The following is a 15688-nucleotide window of genomic DNA, read 5'->3' on the forward strand; positions in this document are numbered from 1 at the left end:
TGAATGCTTTTTGTCAGCACTTCTTCTCACCATAAAGAATGATTAGCTATGATGAGTAAGATGCTGTCAAAGTCTGACTTAAGTCCATAGTGGTTTTTTTGAAAGGCTTAATTCCGTAGTGTTAAACGCTTTTATCTCCAGGTTGGCATGACAGGAAAATTCCACTTGACTAAACCGTCTCTATTGTGGGTAGGGCAATCAGTATAGTTGTTTTATCTGTAATCAATAGCATTTATAGCTTGCTCTCCTATTTTCTTCATTCTATCCCCACCTATGTGGCTTATCTGTTAGAAACCATTCTGTCATTTGGCAATTGTACCTTCATCCATTGGATGCTTTGAGTGCTTGAATTCCACAAAATTTTTTGAACTTTTGTGAACTCCACAATTCAATCCCTTAAGTGTTGGTTTTGACCCTAGATTACATATTTGAAAAACACTTTCATTGGTTGTCACAACTTCATCTCATTCTTGATTGTTGCAGAGCTAAAAGCAGCTTCAACTGCAGTAAGGCAAGGGCCATCAGTGGGTAGAGCAGCTATCGGGGGTCCTTTCAAGCTGATGAATCATGACGGGAAGCCTGTAACTGAAAAGGACTTTTTGGGGAAGTGGACCTTGATATATTTTGGATTTACACATTGTCCTGATATATGTCCTGAAGAGCTACAAAAGCTAGTCATGGCAATTGATGGAATAAGTAAGTTCCCACAATCTATTTTGAAGTTACCACTTCCATGCAAATAAACTAAGAAAGATATATTTATATTTATGCTTCATCTGAGTCAACTCTGTCAGTTTATGGGGCCTTGCCAATACTTCTTCATTTATAGAAGTTTTTTTTCATAATAATCATTTACAGAAGTCTAATTGAATCTTTACCATTTTAAAAGGAATGTTGGCAAGATACTTCTCTACTTGTATGACATATTTAATTGAATGAGCAAATTCTCATCAATTCAGGCTGCTTCATTTTTCATTTGATGAACATTTAATTTGATCAACTTAAAGAGGCTTGATGTTGTGCTAGAAGCTTCTTTAGGAAGTTTTCATTTTTTTGCACAAGGAGAATTATCAACTTTGCTAGAGTTGATTATTCTTGTTCTTCTTATGCTGAGTAATAGTTCAACAAATTTTTCTCACATGCCTGAGTTATTCTCTTTTTGCAGAACAAAAGGCTGGTATAGAAGTTGTACCTGTATTTATTTCAGTAGATCCAGAAAGAGACACTGTTGAGCAAGTTCGTGAATATGTTGGAGGTTACTTTCCATTTTAACTTATTCATTGTTGCTGATATTACTCTTTTAGTGTTGTCAGAACTATGCTTTTAGAAACCATGAATGGTGTTATTTGTATAATTTCTAATGTTGAACAAAACATAAGCAATAATACAATTGTAAGCTATGTCACATAGGTGCGGGTGCGGCGATGCGGCACTTTAAAAAAACTTGGGTGCGGGGAGGGTGTATATATATATATATATATAATTTTTAACAGATTTAAGTTAACACTACGTGTATGTGTGTGCATTTATGTATTTTTATATATAATATAGATAAAAATGAACTTGATTAGGGTTAACTAAATCTACTTTTGGATAGAAATGGACCTCAATGTGGTGGACTTCACCTAACACAAAGGAAGTTGTGTCCAAGTGTCGCACCCGCCTGGGTGCGGGTGCGGTGCCCTGTTAGAAGAGTCCGTGTGACATAGATTGTAAGCATTTCATGGCCACCTTTTTCTTGTAAGATATTTTCTTTGCATAAGATTGCTCGATCTTCTTGACTATATTGGAATGAGATTGTTCATGTTTTGTTCATTTTATTCTCTTTTTTTTTGTTATAAATGGATCTAAAACCTCATGTTTTACTTGGTGATTCTTCCCCAAACAGTCCCTAACAAATTGATCCTGAGTCTGGGCTGCAGTTATTTTTTTTCAGGCTGTACTTCTTTGCATTATTGATACTACAAAGACATTTTTCACTTCAGTTGGTTCTGCAGTCAATTGTTGATGAATTTAGACAGCCTTTGAAAAAACCTGTGCCTATACTTAAAACATCCATGGAAATGCATTCATATTAATGCAACAATCCTGTACAGAATTTTGTAATATAAGATTCTTTTAATGATTACATTTTTACCTACAAGTATTCAGTAGTTAACTTTGAATACTAATCGTGAGTATCATTTTTACTTCACTTACATATATCCATTAGTTAACTTCAAAATATTTGTATCATTTTGCAGAATTTCACCCAGCATTGATAGGGCTAACTGGTTCAATGGATGAGATAAAGCAAGTTGCCCGTGCCTATCGTGTTTATTACATGAAAACAGAGGAAGAGGGATCTGATTACCTTGTTGATCACTCCATTGTCATGTATGTTTCTCCACAGCTAATCAACTCACTTGAGATAATTTTAGTTCAAATAGTCCTCTTACACAGCTTCCACACATATTTGTTCTGTATTTGTGACCATAAAAGGATCCTTTCTATATGTGATTTCAAATTAATTTGCATATTTTTAAGGTCACAAATGTGTCACTTCGTCTCCATCCTCTATCCATTTAATTTTAATCTTTTCACGTGCTATTTGCATGTTTTGATATTTTACTCAGATTGTAATTTGAGTGCACGTACTAAGATGCCTACTGTTGTATCCTATACAGTTCTATCCTTTCTCCTCTTACATTCCTCACTGGATTCTTCATTTACTTTAATCACATTCTCATGATTTGTACATGTTCTTTTTATTTTTATTTTGTGATTCACCTGCGTATATGGTGATTGGAGCACTAGTTGGGATAGTGTATCAGTGGAACAATGTGCTTTAGGCATGTCATCTTTTGCTGTTTATTAGTAAGTTCGTACCCTTCAGGGCCAAGGTAAGAATGACCTCTGGCTCTGGTTCATTAACCGTATAGTGTATGGACAATGTGACTCTGACCTGCATTTTGAAAGGTATTTTGTATCAACCCTGGTGGGACATGTAGTGTATGCAGTAGCATCTCCCTCTCTCTCTCATATTTGAATATACCCTAGATTTGTGCAGGCTATTTTTTATATGGTATTTCCTTGTATTTTTGTACGTACTTTTGGTGGAATTTTTTATACTTGTGAGGAAATAAATACTTGGATTATATCCTCTTCTATTTCTGTCTTTGTATTGATTTACAAGGTTAGCTGTTTTCATGTCAGTAGATGTCAGTGTGGAATGACATTGATATCCCATGCTAAACATAGTATGACATGTCATGAACATGGTCAAATATATGATGATAAGGCGATCACTTTGTGTGCTTTTCTCCTAACATATTATAGATCTTGGTCTTGTTACTTGTTTTTATTTTCATGATCAACATGACTTTACTTTCATTTCCTAAGATTTTCAGTCTTGACTTGGTATCTGCTTTATGAGAGACCAAGGTCTTTAAAATTGTTAATAATGAGAGAGAAGGAAGATAATTTTTTGCAGTCAAAACCTAGTCCCTATTGTGTGATTAGGGCTGAACTTTCATATTAATGTTTATAATCTTGGGTTACATGTACCATTAATCATATAACCTTATACATGTTACATAATGACTGTTATATGTAAATAATGTCACGAAGTGTCGCGAAACCCAAGACACAAACGAAAGACAAATAAAGAGGGACAAAAGCATAAACATAACTCATTTAAGCATAGATAAGAAATAACATATTTGTACATTCACAAGAATACCAACAAATAAAATAAATAATTTTTATTAGTAATAGAATAAACAAAAATTAGACATGAACATCATTACAAAATCACTCACACACACACACAATATGTACAATCATCCTCTCTCACGGAGACACAATGTGACATATGCATCATATAAATACCCAATTCAAAATACTAGCTGTTAGGATGGTCTAACGACTAGTTTGACTAGCAATTAGACCATCCTAACGGCCAGTGTTGTTAAAATGTGCCTCAAGGCGCAAAAAGCGTGCCTCAGCTCAGGGCGAGGCCTTTTGTGCCTTGAAGCACGTGTGTGTAGCGCAAAAGGCTCGAGGCGTGTGCCTCATAGGCCTTGAGGCGTATGCCTCAAAGTGAGGTCAAAACCCTCATTTGACCCAAATCTAGTAAGTAAAACAAGAGAAAATGGGGAGGTCCAATGCGACAGGGCACTGCCCTCTTTTATCTCTCTCTCTCTCTCCTACCGAAAGAAGACGAAGAAGAAAGAAGAGGTACATACCCCCCCCCCCCTCTCTCTTTCGTCTCTTCTTCTTTCGTTTTTCTCTCCCCTCTCTCTCTTTCGTTCTGCTTCTTCTTCCTCTCTTATTTCTTCTTCTTTTTCTTGTTAGCTTCTTCGTTCTTCTTCCCTCCCTTTTCTTCTTCTTCTTGTTCTGCTTCTTCCATTCTTCTTCTTCTTCTTCCATCTTTTTCTTCCCTCTTTTTTTTTCTTTTTCTTCTTCTTAATGACCAGATTTTTTGTGCAATTAATTGACTGTATATAAAAATTGTATATGTCAATTTTGTTAGTTTGTTTATATAAAAATTGTATATGTGAAATTGTTACTTTCAGTTTGTGTAATTATTTCCAAATATGCATGACTGTGTATGTACGTGTAATTGACTATTAGATCATGAAAATTAAAAATAATTTTTTGTTAAATGAAAATATTTATTTTTTGTTTGTGATACTAAGTGTAGACATGGATTATTATGTGTGATTTTAGTAGTGTGATAGAGCTATTTTTTCAAGCAAGAATGCATGAAATATTAGCTTAATGTTCGTTTAAAACTTTAGATGAATTTGTGTTCATTATATGATGATGTTGAGGAATTTGATTGTTAAGGTTTTTGTTAAATTTTCATTGAATGTTCATATTTTATTTGTTAGATACTTAGATGGATCAAGTTGTTGCGTTAATGTTACTTTTACTGTTTTACATGTTATTCTCATATTTTTCGGTATTTATTTGATATTTGATAGTTTCTATTGGTTATTGCTTCATGAATAAAACATTTATTTATTTATTTATTTATTTCTATTTTAGATATTTTTTAAACTTTTTTAAAAGTTTTTAAAAAGCTTACACTTTACGCCGCGAGGCTTATGGTTTACGCCTCGCTTAATTTTTGGTGGAGTATTTCGCTACGCCTCAATGCTTTTCACAACATTGCTAACGGCTAGTAGCTCCCAACAGCTAGTCCAACAACCAGTTGGACTATCTACCAATAATACAAAAAATAAAATAAAATAAAATACATGAAATAATCCTAAAACTAGCCTCTAAGTGTGCTTATCCTATCCTAATAGGTATACCTTGAGTATACCTATACTAAAATACATAAAAGGTATACCCAAAGTGTACCTTGAATACAACTCAAATTAAATGTACATGAATACACATAAAAATGAAGAAAGTACCTAAAGTACACTTAGGTATACTCTGGCATATACAAGAAAAAAACAATTACATAGGAAGACGGAACATGTATCTTAACACCTCCTCTCAAACTTGTGGTGGATCACTAAAAGTTTTCCAAAACAAAATAAGGAATGTTCTTCATGTGCCACCATAATAATCTTCAAGATGAGATCTTCAAACTTCAACCATCATAAGAATTCTAAGCACTCTAATCTTCAGATCTCCATGAAGCCTTGGCTCCTCAATTCACAACCTTTCTTAGTTCCTGCATTAAGATGGCAACACGAAGCACCAACTACAACAAAAGAATTTATAACAATCTCTCTCTCTCTCTCTCTCTCTCTCTCTCTATATATATATATATATATATATATATATATATATATATATATATATATATATATATATATATATATATATGAAGAGAGAATGTGCAAGGACACGAAAAACACAAGAAAATACGATATATAGAAAATACAATAAACATTTGAATCACAATCATTTAAACAATAATGAGAAAAACTATTTAGAAATATTTCAACAATAATAACAATATCAATATGAAATAAATATAAATACATTCAATATATATCAATCTATGCAAACAAGACATTATAATGCATAATGCATGCTAATGGAGTCTTCAAAAAATAACCATTTCCCATAAAAGGACAAAAGGGCAGCAGAAAAAATTAGAAAATACATGAAGAGATTATAGCAATCCCACCAACAACAACTTTTAATATCATAAGAGAAGATTTTCACAAATCCCAACATGGTTTTATAAAAACAACAGTTTGGTCACCACAAGCAATCACCTCACAGGTGTCCAACTCAACAACATCAAAATCCGAGTCTATCAACACATAGGACAAGAGATAAAAAACAATGTTAGCAATAACCGTACTAGTGACCATGCACCAACAATGCCGGCTGTCTAAACTGACAATAAATACTAGCTACAACCACAAGAAGTGCACACCTCACCTCACACATGATTGTAAAACTGTAAACAACACCATCAACTATAACAGGCGCACATAACTCACCACATACATGGTTGTAAAACTGATAAAACAAGATTCTTTGTTTATATAAAAAGTCACTCAAATAAGAAGGAAGAATGAAAAACAAGAGATAAAAATACTGTAACGACAACAAACTAATGTCAACAAAAATAAGCAAGAAGATTTGAAAACAATATTCAAATCAAGGCAAGAGGAATAAATTTTGCAATATTATGAGATTTAATCCATAGCCACAAGAAAATAACAGTTTAGCCATCACAGATAAAGATCAATACAAGTATCCGGCATAATAACAAGGGCCAAATAAGCAAATGAGTGACACAACACACTCACATAACTAGAGATCAAACAACTGTCACTTAGAGCCAAACCGAGTGCAAACACTACACTTAAATTGGCAATCTAAACTAACAAAACAATCACACAACTCACCCCAAGACACATCTTTGGCTCCACAACACCGAGGTGCATACAAGACACCTCAAAAGGGCTAAAAGAAAGGTACGTTGCATCAAAGAAAATACTCTGATGGACTAAACCAAAGCCACAAGAAAACTTTGGAAATCACTTTCCAAAAGGAGGTTATAAACAAACCAATTTGAAAACCAAATTTTGAATACAATCCAATTAAGGGAGTTTGAAACCCGAAAGAGTTATGGTGCAATCATATCCAAAACAAGATGACAAGACACAACAAGTCACTAAAAAAAACTCATGAGGCCACATACAAGACATCCATAAATTTCATAATAATATGCAACAAAAATTCAAAAGATATAAAGCCTTGTAAGGGATGCAGTGAAAAGACAATTCAAGAGGAAAATAGCCTATAGTGAAATAGTCACAATGCTACTAGGGCAATAGAAGCACTCAAGTCACAAGCACAAGAAGTGTACAAATGAGCCACCAAGAAGGGCACAAGCACAAGGGCCAGTAAGGGCACAAAGAAAGCCATACCTAAAATATTAATTCTATTAATTCTTACAAATACACAAAGTATGCATGAAGAAAGACATTTTAATATCCGAAGAGCACACACATCACATTATGATCCTATAGATCTAATGCATGTTAAGATACAAACAAAAGTGCCTAATAGTCAATACAAGAGCATGCATTACAAATCTAACCATGTTAAGAGTGCTTTTTCAAAAAAAAAAAGTCATGCATGAAGAAAACATATAAAAATTTCGTGATATGGCTAAGTTTTATAAAGTGTTCACCAGTGTTGTTAAAAGCGTTGAGGCGTAGCGAGGCGCTCCACCAAAATCTGAGGCGAGGCGTAAGCCTCGAGGCGCAAAGCGTAAGCCTCAAAAAAAAATATTTTTAAACTTAAAAAAAACTATAAAAATGATCTAAAATTATAAATAAATAAGAAATGCTTTATTGATGAAGCGCCAACCAACACGAAATAAAAAATCTCAAATAAATACGAAAAAAATATGAGATTAACATGTAAAAGTAGCATTAATGCAACAACTTGATCTATATAAGTATCTAATTGCATAAATATGAGCATTCATTCAATAAAAAACTAACATTAACAACAAAATGCATATTAGCACTAACAACATCATGTCATAATTAAAAAATGCATGTTAACATTAACAACCAAATGTTAATGTATTTGTCCAGAATTCTTTAAAATAAGAGTGTTAACATTCACAATTACAACTGAAAGTCCCAAAAAAATATAAATGGCCAATAGCTCTATGATATGAATTAGGGCCTAGGCTCTTGTTGTGTCTCGTCATCATCAATATTTAAGTCTTCAATATCATCATCTGAAGAATCCATATAAATAGGTTCTTCTTCATCTTCATTCTCTGACTCTTCATCATCTACACTTTCTTCATCCACGTCCTCAATTACTTCTTTTGCTTTTCTTTTTCCTTCAATAAAAAAACATGTATTAAATATTTAGGTTATGTAATTAAAAAAATACATTTATATTCATAGCTAGGTAAAAGGAATATAACTTTACCTCGATCTCTTGAAGACATGTCTTGCCTAAAACCACTTTGTGAAACATGAGGTGAAGTGACTTTTTCAATAGGAACATGCTCAATGGCATTTATGTCGAAGTTCGGATCCAACCATGAATCCTCCAACCAATTGGGATCACTTGGCAACACTGGATCTTCCTTCTCCACAATCCACTCATCGTCTGAGTCTATATGATCTAGACATATAGGGTCTTTGGTAGCCCTCCTCTTCATATTTCTCTCTCTTAATTTCATATTGTACATTACAAAAACCAATGCATTCATCTTCTCTTGTTCAAGTCTATTCCTTCGTTTTGTATGCACCTATAATTTCAAATCATTGATAATCAAATATAAGATAATTAAAATATAAAAATGTATTTCAAAAATAAAATACAAAGTCACAAACCAATGAGAAAGTACTCCAATTCCTCTCACAGCCCGATGCACTGCATGCCAAACTTAAAATTCGAATTGCAAAATTCATCAACTCAGGATTTTCGTGCCCAAATGAACTCCACCAATCAGCTGCATTCAAATAAAATAATAAAAAATTGATAAAAACATTAAGAATGTCATAATTAACAAAAACATAAAAAAATATTGACAAATAACAACATAATTGCAAACTTACCAGGACTTTTTAATTTTCTTGTTGTAACAGCTGCCTCTCTGCCAAACAAGCCATTTGCCTTTTTAAATGCATCGATTTGTGTTGTAATTTTCAACCGAATATTTGCATCAGAAACTAATTTTTCAACACAATCATAAAAGCCACCCATAACTTCTCCATCAGGGTTGAAGTTGTTAGCATAATGAAAATGTGGATTTAAATAATAGGCAGCTGCATGCAAAGGCTTATGAAGTTGCAAGTCCCATCGTCTATCAATGATATCCCAAATAGGTTTATATTTTCTTTGGACATTGTCAAGGTTTTAAGCAATTTCCTCCTTCGCTCTATCCATTGCCTCATACAAAAATCCCATAGCAGGTTCATCTGCATCAACGAGTCGCAACACTTTGACGAGAGGTAGTGTAGCTTTAATTGCATATGATATGGCAGCCCAAAACTTATGATCATTAAGAACAATACAAGAAATGTTCTTAGCATCAGATTTCTTATAGTAATTAGATGTTCTAAAATTTGAAGATAAGAACATCGACTTTAACTCTTTCTTATAACATCCAATACTATGAAGTGTAAGATATGTTGTGGCAAAACGAGTGACGGCTGAACGCAGAAGTTCTTTCTTCTTTGTGAATTTTCTCATTAAATTTAATACCCATGCATGACTATAAATGTATCTTGTAATTTTTTTTGCCTTTTCCACTGTATCTTTAAAAATTGATATCTTTCCAATATCTTCTAACATAAGATCCAAGCAGTGGGCTGCACATGGTGTCCAAAAACATGTTTTTCCTGCTGTTAACATATTTCCAGCTGCCACATAATTTGGTGCATTATCTGTAATGAATTGCACCACATTACTTTCACCAACTTCTTTAACAACTTCTTCAAACAACTGACACAAATTTGCACCAGTTTTTTCCATGTCGCTGATGTCAACAGACTTCAAAAATACTGTCCCAGATGAGCTGTTCACAAGAAAATTAATTAAGTTTCTTCCTTTCCCATCTGTCCAACCATCTGCCATAATACTGCAACCAACCTTTGGCCACTCTTTTTTGAACTCTTTCAAAATTTCATGAGTACAATCTACCTCGTCCTTCAAAATCCACGTTCTGATCTCATGATAAGAAGGTGGTTTGAACCCTCGCCCATAATTTGCAATAGCTTCTACCATTGCACCAAAATATGGACTGTTGCAAAGATTAAATGATAAGGCATTTGCATAAAAAAATCGACCAATGGCACGACATGCATTTTTTCTTTCATCCCTTTTGAAAGCAGTGTTTATTGTGGTTTGCCGTGCTTCTTTGTTCACAAAAAGGTCCATAGGACCAGCTGCACTTGTTTTTGCATCACTACCTGATCTACTAGCTTCTTTATTCACATTATCGCCGGTTGATGATCCAAAATAAACACTTCTCCCGATATCCAACTTGGTTTGCTCTAACTCTTCTTTCTTTAGCCTCTGATCCTTTAGATGATTCTGAAAAAATCTTTTCACGTCATGTGGAACCGCTTCGCACATGCTTACACCATGCTTTGTGCCAGCTAAGTGATGTTTTAGCCTATAGATGCCTCCTGTAGTCTGTTTATGACAGTAATTGCAAATTACATGTCCTACAAGTTTAGGATCTTTAGTAGGATTTGGAACTTTAACTCCATGATCCCATCCTACATCTTTTGCCATTTTTCAACTGCAAAAATACATAACACAAAATATATATTAACATCATGCATTCTGCTGACCACATTACATGAAAACAAATGCAAAATAAACAATCTTGGTGTATAAGCTATATACGAATCCTAGAAAAAAACATAATTGACGAGAAAAAAATAATAAATATAATTAGGTCAGTTTTTTAATTGGGTCTCAAAGTTCATTCAATAATGCACACTTATAGCCACACACACACATAGTAGAGATAGAGTGGAGGTGGTTTGGATCCCAGATTTCTTCTCAAAAACAAAAAGAAAACACCAACCAACTCCGGAGATCAACCCCAAGAAATTGTGAAAATGCCGGAAAAAAAAACATATATTGAATATGCTAAACAGAGGTCACCATTATGTTTGAATATTTCAATTGTGTGTTCTATCTCAGTTTACACAGTAGTGAAAAGAAACCTACAACCCCACAATCTGTTTTAGTTTGCTTCATTATCCTATTGTAAAAGCACTCAAAACTGAGACTGTTTTCATACTCAAAGATGTGAGCCAATAAAAATCACAAATTAATTCAATTAAAATGGGTTATAGTGTAAAATATCCTATGGATCAACATCTAGATAGACCTAATAGCATCTTGAGAGATCCTTAAATAGTCAGTTTGAAGAAAAAGTTGCTTTTTATTGTTTCATTCAACAAATTTATTTCCAAAATGTAGGTCGGGTGGGCTCCTATACATCAGAAACTGATTGAAATAACCATACAACTGCTCCTTTATGTCCAACTTTTATCTTCAAGAGAAGTTGCGCTGAAGTGACCACCAACATGACAAGGGATACAAGTTCCATAAGAGCCTTTTCAGTTCCATAAGAGCATTATTGGCGAAAAACCAATTCAATGCATGCTTAAACAATTCAGGACATCGCATATTTGATTGCACACCAAGAAATCATCATCGCTACAGTTATATGGACAAAAAAGGAAACCAAGGGACTGCAGTCATATGGATAAAAAATGACTACAATTATTAATAAAAATCTATTTCATATGGACAAATCAAACTATTTGCTGCAGTCAGGGCTGGGCTAGGACTGGGCTGAGCTACAAAAATGGATAAAAATCTATTTCATATGGAATCAGGGTTGGGGTAAGACTGGGCTTTAAAAAAAAAAAAAAACGAAAAAGCCATACCTGAAGGAAAACGATGATCGGCGACGAGTGGTGGCCGGCGGCGAGTGGTGGCCGGCGACAGCAGTGCCGGCGGCGAGTGGTCGCACGGCGAGTGGTTGCACTGCGAGTGGTCCCTTCTCAGCAGAGGCGGTGATCGGCGAGTGGTGGTCGGCGACAGCAGTGGCGGCGGCGAGTGGTGGTTGGCGACAGCAGAGGCGGCGAGTGGTGGTCGGCGACAGCAGTGGCGGCGGCGAGTGGTCGCACGGCGAGTGGTCGCACGGCGAGTGGTCGCACTGCGAGTGGTCGCACTGCGAGTGATCCCTTCTCAGCAGAGGCGGTGATCGGCGAGTGGTGGCCGGCGGCGAGTGGTGGCCGACGGCGAGTGGTGGCCGGCGGCGAGCAGTGGCGGTGGACGAAAGGGGACGGAGTGGAGAGAGAAGGGGCGAGGGCTTTCCCTCGCCCCGAAGCACCTGTGTCTTTTTTAAAGACACAGGTTCTCGATCTTTCGAGAATACGGGCCCGGATCCGGGTCGAACTCGGGTCCGGGCCATCCGATGTTTAATGCGCGCCTTTGAGGCGCGCCTCGCCTCAAGGCGTACGCCTCAAGGCGCATGAGGCGTACGCCTTGAGGCTGTTGCGCTTTTTACGTGCGCCTCAAGGCGAAAAGGGTCTCGCCTCGAGGCGAGGCGCGCTTTTTGCGCCTTGAGGCGCGCTTTTAACAACACTGGTGTTCACGCATGAAAATATCCTTATGCATATGCAAAAATCTCATAACATCATACATCATTAAATAAGGCTGCTAAAGACTGTTAAGTTGTATCATATATATATATGTATGTATACACATACATAGTATATACATATAAATATATATATGATACATATATTCATATCAATTTAATAGGTAATACCCAATAGGGGTATTTCAGTCTTTTCACTGTATAGGCTGTGCCTGCTAGGGACACTAGTGTCTTTGTATATTTTTTGTTTCTTTTTTTCTGTTTTGTAAATTTTTGTTTTTGTAATGTGCAATATTGTCATTGCCCAAATATAGCTGTTGGGAGATCCCAACAACTATATTTATAGCTCTTGGGATGCTACCAACAACTATAGTGGCTCTCCTTTGTGTATATATAGAGGTGCTTCCCTTAGATGGGTATTGCTTTCTCAAGGGGGATTGGCGTAGTGGGGTCGGGCCTTGGCTGTTAGACTGGCAGTCAAGGTTCGATTCTCATGGGTGCCGCCTCTCTACGCAAGGCAAGCCAATGTGTACCCTAGGCTCTGGGGATAGGGGTCCTAGCCTCATAGTTTTACGCAGCCAGCACGATGACCGTAGGTATGGTAGGCTGAGACAATGCGACCAGGTCTTCGTGCCAGGTGCGGTTTTAAATTAAACAAAAAACACCCAATCTCTTAATAATATTTATTATTTTTACTTGTGATTCAAGCCCGTGAGTGGTTGATGTGTATGAGTTTTGTATTGACCCATAAGTGGTCATTGTGTTCTTGTAAGCCCATAAGAGGCATCTATTTGTATTTTTTGCCCTTTCATTACATGGTATGAGAGCCTTTGTGCTCCTTGATTGCTCTTTGTATTTGAAGATAGTTTGGTGGACCGTGAAGATCGTAGGAGCATCGGTTCATTGCTTCGGGAAACATGCCATCAACAATCGTAATCTTTTTCTCTTCTATTCTCTTTTCCTCCATGGTCGACAAGGAAGTTGTAACCGTTTTTTCCATCAAATTCGATGGGACCAACTACAACATGTGGGCCACCGCGGTGAAAAAAATATTAGTAGGGAAAGAATTGTGGCATTTGGTTGATGGTTCCACTCTGGAACCTCAATCTACTCTTACCCAATGATGCTCGCCTAATAAAAGAATAAATCTTAGAAGAGCAGTTTTTTCAATTTATACAAGGGCTAAGACCTTAATTCGAACATGGGAGGGTCACCATTACTCATCGTGAGAAAGATGAGCCTCTACCTCTTCATGAAGTTTTGGCCAAATCATGTGTGGAAGAGACTAGGTTGAAGACCATGATCGAGTCCAAAGAATCCAAAGATAATGTGTTGGCGGTCCAAAGACCCGGTGCCAACACTAACACTTACAAGCCTTATCACTTCACAAGACCCAACTTTGGGAGGCAGCGTAATGATGAAGGAAGAAAGAAGATCATTTGCCATAATTGTGGGAAAATGGAACACATTAAGCCTTATTGCCCCAAATTTAAAGGAAAGGATGAATGAAGAGCGGCAAACATAGATGCATCGTATGAGGATAAAAATGAAACCAATGGAGATTCCAAATTCGTTGGAACCATGTCATTTTTCCAATTAGTGGAGGCCCTACAACCGCTTCTCAAATGTTCATCTTCTTCCATCACGGGAGTTGCGGGTCATCTTCTTCTCTTTCAAGTAAAATTTCTTAGCTCTTGGACTCTGATGCTTCTTTCCATATGACTTCCCATGATCATTTACTTTTTGAATGTAGAAATAATTCAAGTAGATCTAATGTTTTCACTGCTGATGGCTCTTCTCTTGATATAAAAGGGTTTGGTGACTTTAAAAATTCTTCAAAATTTTCTATACAAAAAATTAGATTTTTCCCAAAACTCAATTTAAATTTTCTTTCTGTTTCTCAAATTGCCGATCATGGTTGCAAAATCTCCTTTTCATCAGACCAATGTTTGGTGCAGGATCTCCAGTTTAGGATGCAGATTGGAGAAGGCCATAGAGAAGGAGATCTCTACTACATGGATCGATTGATAATTCTCAAAAATACTTTTTGTTATAATGTACACGATTTGGATATTATTTTGTGGTATCAAAGGCTAGGTCATCCTATCATATCAAAATTGTCCAATGTACTTCACTTGAGGAAATTTTGTAATGAAAAATTTGATTGAGATTGTATTCTCGGTAAAACGAAGGCCATTCCCTTTCAAGTTAACTTTTTTTCTACTAAATCACTTGAATTAATACATTCAAATGTATGGCATCCGACACCAATTGTATCAAAGGTTGGTTATACTTATTATGTAATATTTATTCATTATTATTCTCATTACACTTAGATTTACTTTCTTAGGCACAAACGTGAAGTATTTGAAAATTTTAAATCCTTTCATAACTTAGTCAACAATTTATTTGAGTATAATATAACTATTTTCTCTTCGATTTAGGGTGATAGCTTACATCAAATATTTTTTGCTTCGATTTGAGGGGAGAGTTTATATCAAATAATTTCAAAAAATATTTGGAACTAAATGAAATTGTTCACCAAAAATCTTTGCTCATACCCCTCAACAAAATGACTTGAATGAAAGAAAACATTGGCATATCTTAGAAACTACTAGAACCCTTCTTATTTCAAAAAATGTCCCAAAGGAATTTTCGGCCAAAGCTGCTATTACTGCTGTTTATCTCATAAATCGTATTCCCTATGTGAAGCTTTAAAACATTACCCTTGAAAAACTTTATAAAACCTCCTTTGATTTTTCTAGACTAAGAACTTTTGGAGTAAATGTTTTGTTCTTACCAATAAAAATGACAAATTGTCTCATCGTGCAATTCCTTATGTTTTATTCGGATACGGAGAAACCCAAAAATGGTTTAGATGTTATGATCTTCATAATGATAAACTATATATCTCTTGAAATGTGACCTCTTTACGAAAAGAAAGTTTCTTTGATCAAAATGTGCCAAAGAAAGCTAGTAATTACTCCTTGTTTGAATTACTTTTAAGTATTTATAATATAAATGTAGAACCTCAATTAAATACTCCTGGTGATGTTTTTG

At 35.5% G+C, this 15688-nt stretch overlaps 2 protein-coding genes across 5 annotated transcripts in view; one reads left to right on the plus strand and one right to left on the minus strand.

Moving 5' to 3' along the window:
• The window catches only part of LOC149811527 (cytochrome c oxidase assembly factor HCC1-like), a 43638-nt gene that overhangs the window by 14617 nt on the left and 13333 nt on the right, over window positions 1–15688 (plus strand). The window contains exons 5-7 of the mRNA XM_089993818.1: window positions 484–696; window positions 1166–1255; window positions 2244–2376. Of these exons, the coding sequence (XP_089849944.1) occupies window positions 484–696; window positions 1166–1255; window positions 2244–2376 (436 nt within the window). The remainder of the gene's footprint in view (window positions 1–483; window positions 697–1165; window positions 1256–2243; window positions 2377–15688) is intronic.
• On the minus strand, window positions 7934–11572 carry LOC149811528 (uncharacterized). Of its 4 annotated transcripts, XM_089993817.1 has the most exons (4): window positions 9054–9245; window positions 8829–8947; window positions 8419–8743; window positions 7934–8326 (listed from the first exon to the last, which is right to left on the minus strand). In XM_089993817.1, the coding sequence occupies exons 1-4, from the start codon at window positions 9199–9201 to the stop codon at window positions 8157–8159; spliced, it is 762 nt and encodes a 253-aa protein (XP_089849943.1). In that variant the 5' UTR covers window positions 9202–9245; the 3' UTR covers window positions 7934–8156. The 4 variants fall into 4 exon arrangements, 1 of the variants encoding a protein (XP_089849943.1); XR_016428612.1 differs by having other exon boundaries at window positions 8419–8947; window positions 9054–11572; XR_016428613.1 differs by having other exon boundaries at window positions 8829–11572.

This window comes from Nuphar pumila, chromosome 17 (assembly GCF_984573655.1).
Source record: "Nuphar pumila chromosome 17, dmNupPumi1.hap1.1, whole genome shotgun sequence".
In the NCBI taxonomy this organism is placed as follows: Eukaryota; Viridiplantae; Streptophyta; class Magnoliopsida; order Nymphaeales; family Nymphaeaceae; genus Nuphar; species Nuphar pumila.

What these genes read in the sequence shown, in the direction of transcription:
- LOC149811528 (XM_089993817.1), bottom strand. Translation starts at nt 9,201, where the DNA reads ATGGGTGGCTTTTATGATTGTGTTGAAAAATTAGTTTCTGATGCAAAT. An exon ending in AAGAAAATTAAAAAGTCCTG is followed by an intron (nt 8,948 to 9,053) that starts GTAAGTTTGCAA and finishes ATTTGAATGCAG; the next exon opens with CTGATTGGTGGAGTTCATTT. An exon ending in CATGTCTTCAAGAGATCGAG is followed by an intron (nt 8,327 to 8,418) that starts GTAAAGTTATAT and finishes TTTTTATTGAAG; the next exon opens with GAAAAAGAAAAGCAAAAGAA.